General features: G+C 20.6%; 4 protein-coding genes across 4 annotated transcripts; 3 read left to right on the forward strand and 1 right to left on the reverse strand.

Annotated features, from left to right (window-relative positions):
- Positions 1 to 846: 846 nt before the first annotated feature.
- On the reverse strand, positions 847 to 1,608 carry DICPUDRAFT_92917 (uncharacterized protein; the record flags this gene model as incomplete). The annotated part of the gene is made up of 1 exon (XM_003292674.1): positions 847 to 1,608. One exon carries the CDS (start codon positions 1,604 to 1,606, stop codon positions 953 to 955), a length of 654 nt encoding a protein of 217 aa, XP_003292722.1. The 3' UTR covers positions 847 to 952.
- A 671-nt stretch (positions 1,609 to 2,279) lies between these two features.
- DICPUDRAFT_83326 (uncharacterized protein) lies at positions 2,280 to 3,009 on the forward strand (the record flags this gene model as incomplete). The annotated part of the gene is made up of 2 exons (XM_003292667.1): positions 2,280 to 2,351; positions 2,434 to 3,009. The coding sequence occupies 2 exons, from the start codon at positions 2,280 to 2,282 to the stop codon at positions 3,007 to 3,009; spliced, it is 648 nt and encodes a 215-aa protein (XP_003292715.1).
- Positions 3,010 to 4,659: 1,650 nt separating this feature from the next.
- DICPUDRAFT_83327 (uncharacterized protein) lies at positions 4,660 to 6,125 on the forward strand (the record flags this gene model as incomplete). The annotated part of the gene is made up of 2 exons (XM_003292668.1): positions 4,660 to 4,815; positions 4,884 to 6,125. The coding sequence occupies 2 exons, from the start codon at positions 4,660 to 4,662 to the stop codon at positions 6,123 to 6,125; spliced, it is 1,398 nt and encodes a 465-aa protein (XP_003292716.1).
- Positions 6,126 to 6,716: 591 nt separating this feature from the next.
- Positions 6,717 to 7,616, forward strand: DICPUDRAFT_83328 (uncharacterized protein; the record flags this gene model as incomplete). The annotated part of the gene is made up of 1 exon (XM_003292669.1): positions 6,717 to 7,616. The coding sequence occupies one exon, from the start codon at positions 6,717 to 6,719 to the stop codon at positions 7,614 to 7,616; it is 900 nt and encodes a 299-aa protein (XP_003292717.1).
- Between the last annotated feature and the right edge of the window lie 79 nt (positions 7,617 to 7,695).

A 7,695-nucleotide genomic window follows, 5' to 3' on the forward strand; every position in this document is an offset into this window, starting at 1 on the left:
TGATTTATTAAGATTTACTATTCTAATATTATTTATATTTAAATTTATATTATATATTGAAAAATCTATATTTATAAGCACTACAAACTTATCATTATCATTGTTGCTGTTGCTGTTATTATTTTTATTTGTGTCGTTATATCTAGATAATATAAAATTATATTTATTATTACTATTATTATTATTACTATCGGTATTTCTTAATCCTAATAAGCAATTATTAAGGTTATATTGTCCATTATTAATATATGATTTAATTAGATAGTGTTGATTATTTGAATTATTATTAAGTGAATTTATAATATCTGTTAATTTACAAATACTGAAAAATGGATTGTCTATTGTTCCATTATTATTGTTATCATTTCCGTTTATATCAAAGAAATAAACTATTTCGATGATATCACTTTTGATACTACTATTATTATTACTATTACTGCCACAAACAAAAACTATAAAAAAAATAATAAAAATAAAATTTTTTAATTTCATTTTACATTTATTTTTTATATATCAATTAAAAATTTATTAATAACTTGTTATTTTCATTGTGATTAAAATTATATTTATCTTTTGTTGTTGTTTATTTATCAAAATATTTAGAAAAAAAAAAATTTTGAAAAAATTCGAAAAAAATCTATTTTTTTTAAATTTATTTATTTGAATAATTTATATAGAATTTTCCAAATACTATTTATTTAAAAATAAAATAATATTGGGTATTAAATATTTTATAAAAGAGGTAAGAATAATGATTGGACACTTTTAAAAAAAAAAAAATTTTATGAAAAAACAAAAAAAAATAAAATAAAATAAAAACCAACCTTTTTCCTTTTTTTTTTTTTTAATAAACATAAAATAAAATTTAAATTTATTATTTATTACTTATTTTTATTGTTTATTATTTCATTTATTATGTACATTGGTTTAAAAATTATTAGTTACAATAATTTTATAATTGAACAACTGGAGTATATTGGGATCTTCTTCCTCTGCAACCACAGCTACAACTACAGAAAGTTGTAATAATAAAAACAAGACTTGTTAAAGAGAAAGCGATAATAAATGAAACCAAAGAACGTTTGGAAAAAACATGGATATACTCAGTACTAAAGCTTGATGACCAGCCATTGTCTGTTGGGACAGTATCATTGGAAGAATAGCTTGGAACTGGATAATTATTGTTGTTGATAATTATATTATGACTGTTGCTGTTGCTGTTACTGTCGGAGTCACCATTCCAAAATTTATTTTTGTTGCTATCTGGTGTTGGGTGATGACTACTATGATCACGACTACTGTCACAACCATGGTTTTGTCTGTCTTCACCATGTTGGTAATTTTGACTATCTTCGTTCTTGTGTCTATGACCACCTTTACAACCACGGTGGCTTCTTCTGCCATCACTGTGGTGGTTTTTTCTGCCTTCGCCATGGTGGTAATTTTGACTATCCTCGCTATTATGTGTATATGGTCTTGGGTATTCGGTTAATGGTCTTTTACCATTATGTCTCCACTCACCATGGTGATGTCTACTAGTGACTTGTAAAATATTTAAAAAAAATAAAACTAAAATAAATAATATTGTTAAATTAATTATCTTCATTTTTTTTCCTTTATTATTATTCGGTAATATAAAATAAATAATGTATATTATTTACAAAAAATAAAAAAAATAAAAATAAAAAAAAAATAAAAAAATAAAAAAATAAAAAAAAATAAAAATTAAATAATATTATTTTTTATAAAAATAAAATAAAAATATTATTTTAAAAAATAGTTTTTACATACTTAATTGAAAAAAATTATAATTTGACAAAACAACCACCTATTTCTTTTTTTTTTGGTACAATGGCAACCACCTAATTATTTTTTAAATAAATAGATGTGCATTTTTTTTTTTTTTTTAAATAAATTAATAAATTAAATTTTATATTTAAAATATTTATTTATCCATTATTTATTTTTTTAAAAAAAAAAAAAAAAAAAAAAAAATATTATTAATTAAATTACTACTTAGGTTATAAATAATTAAGTGGTTTTAAAATTAAATGGTTTTAAAATTAAGTGGTTTTAAAATTAAGTGGTTTTAAAATTAAGTGGTTTTAAAATTAAGTGATTTTAAAATTAAATTAAGTGGTTTTAAAATCAAGTGATTAAAAATTAAATTAAAAATTAAATTACTTTATTTTATCAAAATTTTTTTTTTTTAAACAAATAAATTTATATTTAAAATAATTATATACACTATTAATAATAATATTTAGATTTATAAAACTATGACAGCGGGATATCAAATAAAAGATTTTTACAAACGTGATTATATATCAAATTTATCAGAAAAATTAGAGGTATTTTATTATTATTATTATTAATTTAACTTAAAATTCATTATATATCATAAATATTAATATATTTGAATAATATTAACAGGGTAATTTATCAAAAATGTTAGAACTTCAATTTGAAAAAATGCAAAAAATAAAACATTTGGAAAATATTGAAAGTGTAAAAACACAATATGAAACATTGATTCTTAATTTCATCAAATTAAATGGTCATCTAGAAAAAATTGAAAAAATTGAAAAAATTAAAAAAATTGAAAAAGATTGTGAAAAATTTTCAAAATTAATTGATGAAAAAATCAAATCACAACCAGATAATTTTTTAAATTCACTAAAAAAAATAAAAAAGGATATTAATTGGGTAATAGAATTATCAGGAGTACTAAGAACACCTTTTTCAATGGGTTGTGCTTTACTTATAACTGGGATACTCCTTTCATCATTTTCTTTTGGGTCATCTGCAATATGTATCTTGATAGGTGTTATCATGATAATCTGTGATTGTTTACCTATTACCACAATTATTTGCACCGTTTTAAAAAAAGAGCAAGTTAATAATCTTATCAAGGTATTGGAAAAATTTGAAAGCTTTTTTAAGAAGATAGATTCGGCTCTTAATCAAAAGACTTGTAAAACCACTATAAATCATAAAAATAGAGGTTAAAAATTATCGTTATCGTTTATCGTTTTTGGATTACTGGGAAGATTTTATCCAAAAACTAATTTTCTTTTTTAAAAAGATAAAAATAGATAATGAAAAATAAAAAAAGGATAAAAAAAGGATAATAATTTGTAAAAAAATAAAATATTTTTAAAAAAAAATTGAAAATTTATAAATATATTTATTTTTTTTAATATAAATACTTATTTAAAAATAAGCAACTGAAATAACATTTCTTAGGATTGAACTATATAGTTCTTTTTTATCTCCAATATAATTGTTGTTTCTTTTATATATATATATAAATATATAAAAAAATTATATATTTTAGTAACTATATAATTCCATTTAAATCCATTTTTATATTTTAGTAACTATTTAATTCCATTTAAATAAAAATAATTTCTTATATTTAATTTTAGATTGCGACCAAAATTCTTTGGATATGTTTTTTAATTTTTTTTTTAAAAAGAAATTTTTATCGCAATAAAAACAATAAATTGAACAACTTTTATTGATTGATAAAAACCAATTTGTTAATGATATATAGATGATCAATATAAATGAACTACTAATAAAATAAGTATAATAAAAAAATAGATGGAAAATGAAGACACAACATAATAATTTATTATCAATTGTATATTTCTAATTTATATGTTATTTATAATTTTTAATTTATTAATGTAATTATTTATTATATTTTTATATGTATTAATAAATTTTGATTTTGATAAATAAATAAATGTGGAATTTATTTTAAATTTAAATATTGCGCTTATTTACATAACTGCTGTTTTTAAATTTAAAAATTGGCATAACAATATTTTTGTATATTAATATAACATAATATTTATTATTAATAAAAAATAAATAAAAAAATTTTGAAAAAAATTAAAAAAAATAAAAAAGGGGGAAACAACTACACATTACATAATATATTAATTGGTTATGATTTAACTGTTATTTTATTGATTTTTAAACACCTTTTAAATTATAAAATATTTTTTTTTTTTTTAAACTATAAAAAATAAAAAAAAAACTAAAACTTTGAAATTAAAGTCAATTTCCAAACCCCTTTTTTTCTAAAAATAAACTAAATTTTTTTCCCTACTTTAAAGTCTTTAAAAAAAAAAAAATTATAATATAAATTAAATAAAAAATTATTTTGGAGGGAACAATCAATCTCTTTAAATTGAGATTATATTATTTCGAGCAATATTTATTTTAAATTTTTTTTATTTTTTTTATTTTTTTTAATTTTCTTTTTTGCAAGTGTGGTGTTCACCCACTAAAAATTAACTTTTTTTTTTTTGTTTTATAAGAAAACTTAATCAACAAAATATTTTGATGTTTTTTATTAGATCTTACAATAAACTATTTTTAACCAACTTATTTTTTTTAAGTTATTAAAATTTAAGTTATTAAAATTAAGTAACTTAATTTAAAAATATTATCATAATTTTAAAAAAAAGAAATACTATAAATATTGAAAATAAAATATAAAAAACCATTTTATTTTCAAATTATTATTGTATTAATTTATTAATTTTGTAATAATTATTATTTTTAAAAAATTTATTATTATAATTTTTTATTTATATTACAATAATAATATTAATTTATATATATTAATTATTATAAGTAAAAAATATGGATAAAAATTTAAATAAAGTAGAAAGTGTCAATACTGATAAGATTGATAAATATTCTATAGAAATAGATAGTGATAAGGTTTATAGTTATGAATATATACAGAATATATCATCCAATTTGAAAACTATTAAAGTAGAAAATATTTTAGAAAAGGTAAATATTTTTATTATTTTTTATCAATTTATTTTATAAATATTAAATATTAATTATTTCTTCATTAGGACTATGGAAAATACCTATCTAATTTATTAGAGCGAGAGTATTCAAGAAATATGATATTTCAAAACTTAAAGAATTCATTAAAAGGTCACATAACTACTTTTGAAAGTTTAGATAAATTCTATATAGAATTCGTAAAATCTCTAATTAATTTAAATGATAGATGCTCTGATGAAAAATATCAACCCAAAACTAATCAAGATATTTTAGATTTCATCCAGGAAATAAAAGAAAAACATCAAGATCTACAAAATGGAGCAGTAGAAGGTTTAAAAAGCATTAAAGAAGGTACAAAAATAGAAGACCCACCTATTAACTGGGATGTAACAAAAGTTTCAAATTTTTTTAAATCTAAAAAAATAGATCCAAAACATATTAAAATTATGGAAAAACATAAAATTGATGGAGAAGTTTTAAAGTTTAAGTATGAAAAAAATGATTTTGATGATCTTAGAAAATGTGGTATGGTGATTGGGGAATTAACAAAAATCAAAATAATTTCAGAAGAATTATTTGGAACTAATTCTAGCAAAATTGTTCATGTGCGGGAAAAAAATGGGAAGGATTATTTTTTAAAAAAAAAAAAAATGGATAGAATTGAAAAAATTTGTAAAGCTTTGGTGTCTGGTGGTGCCATTTTAGCTGGCACGACTCTATTAGTAGTGGGAGTTGTCCTTTCTCCTATTACCTGTGGTATGTCAATAGTCGGTATTGCGGCTGGAGTTGCTGCACTTTCCATTGGTGTGGGTTCTATATTAGGAGGTGTTACAGGTGTAATTTTAACTTCAAAAATAAGTTATAAAGAAACTAAAGAGGCCATTCAACAATTAGAAGAATTAGAAAAAATCATTGGTACAATGGTTAAAATTGCAAATTTGGGAGAAAATAAAGAAATTTCTACAAAACTTATCCAAAACCTAACAAATTTAAAGGATAAACAATTAGATTTCAATAAAATATTTTGTAATATTTGTCATCAAATGGTAAATGATCCTTTGATTTTACCATATAATGATGCAAGTTTTAACTATGAAATTTATTGTAAAGAATGTATTCATGGACACTACAAAAATAATTGCACCAATTCTTTTAATGTTCCATCTCCTTTTAAAAGAATGTTTAACCTTCAAGATTTAATAGAGGTTTCTTATGAAACAAAGAACAGATTAGAACAAGCCAAAAAAGATATTGTAGAAATCAATAAAAATCTATTAGATTTAGGTCTATCAGAATCTCTTGATTAAATTCTCATTCACCTTTTAAAAAAATTTTTTATATTTTAATAACTATTAAATTCCATTTAAATAAACATAATTTCTTATATTTTATTTTAGATTGTGACCAAAATTCATTTGGATCATTTTTTTTAATTTTTTTTTTTAAAAAGAAATTTTATAGAGATAAAAACAATAAAAGCCAATTTCAACAAATTTTATTGATAGATAAAAACCAATTTGTTATTAATATATAGATGATCTAAATAAATGAAATATTAATAAAATTAGTATAATAAAAAAATAGATTATTTCTTTTTTAGATTTTTTTCTTTATTTTTTCTTTTTTTTTTTAATTAATTTTTTTTTTTAATTTTTATATTTTTTAATTTTATTTTTTTAATTTATTTTGTTTTCCCCCACAACAAATTTCCATACTGACACATCAATATTAAATAATGAATCAATATATAACCAGCATATAATAATAATAAATATTTTTTAAATTACATTGTTTTGGAAATGTAATAAAAAAAAAAAAAAAAAAAAATAGATTACTAGAGTATACTTTGTCATGACAAAAAGTAATAATTAATAATTAATAGAATAGTAATAGTAATAATGAAAGATAAAATTATAAATAATACATATAATTTCAATCTTGTTTGGAGTAATATTTTTTTAAGAAAAAAAATACTTTTTTTTCTTAGAGTTTTTAAAATATTCAACTATCAAAGAGTTTTCCATTCAATAGATTCTTTTAGAAATTATAAATTCAAACCTTTTTTAAATAGATTGGTACTCGAAAACTATACATTAAATGAAAACGTATCATTAGAAAGCTTGCCAATGAATATAGAGTCGTTACTCTTGGGGTCTTATACATTCAGAGTGATTCCACAATGGCTTAAATCACTAGATATGGAATATCAAAGAATCGAGACTTTAATGCAAATATTTAATTCATCACCCGCCATAAAGCTAGAAAGATTAAGGCTCTACAAAAATTGGGAAATTAATGAACAAGAATTACCACCAAATCTATTACCTCCATCACTAACATGTCTAAAATTGGATCCCTATGGATATCAGATAAGAAAAGGTGTGCTGCCTCCAAATTTAAAACAGCTGGATATAAAGTTTATTGAGAGCCCAACTCTTTGTGACTGCTTTGAAACTGACTCACTACCCAAATCACTATTAATGCTTAGAGTATTCAATAAACAAGTCACACTTAATACAAGTATCTTGCCAGATAGTTTAGAAGAGCTTTTTTTCCCATTCAACTGCGATATTCAGTTAACTAATAATTTCGAACAGATCTCCTTCCCAAATTCACTTTCAAAACTAACATTGGCCATCAATCAATTTAACGATATAAAGCTACCAGATAATTTAAAAGAATTTAATCTATTTACAAAATCAGAGTTAGACGAAAATATTATAGAATCGATAGCACTTCCATGTTCATTACAATTACTCAACATTCATTCATCCACCAAGCAATCCCAACTTTGGTGAAGGGTCCCAAAAAACCAAATGTGGTCAAAAGAAAAACGCCACACGGGAGGGGGGTGACTCTAATGTGGGAGGTGCTCGT

The sequence above is a fragment of the Dictyostelium purpureum genome, assembly GCF_000190715.1.
Source record: "Dictyostelium purpureum unplaced genomic scaffold DICPUscaffold_364, whole genome shotgun sequence".
NCBI lineage: Eukaryota > Evosea > Eumycetozoa > Dictyosteliales > Dictyosteliaceae > Dictyostelium > Dictyostelium purpureum.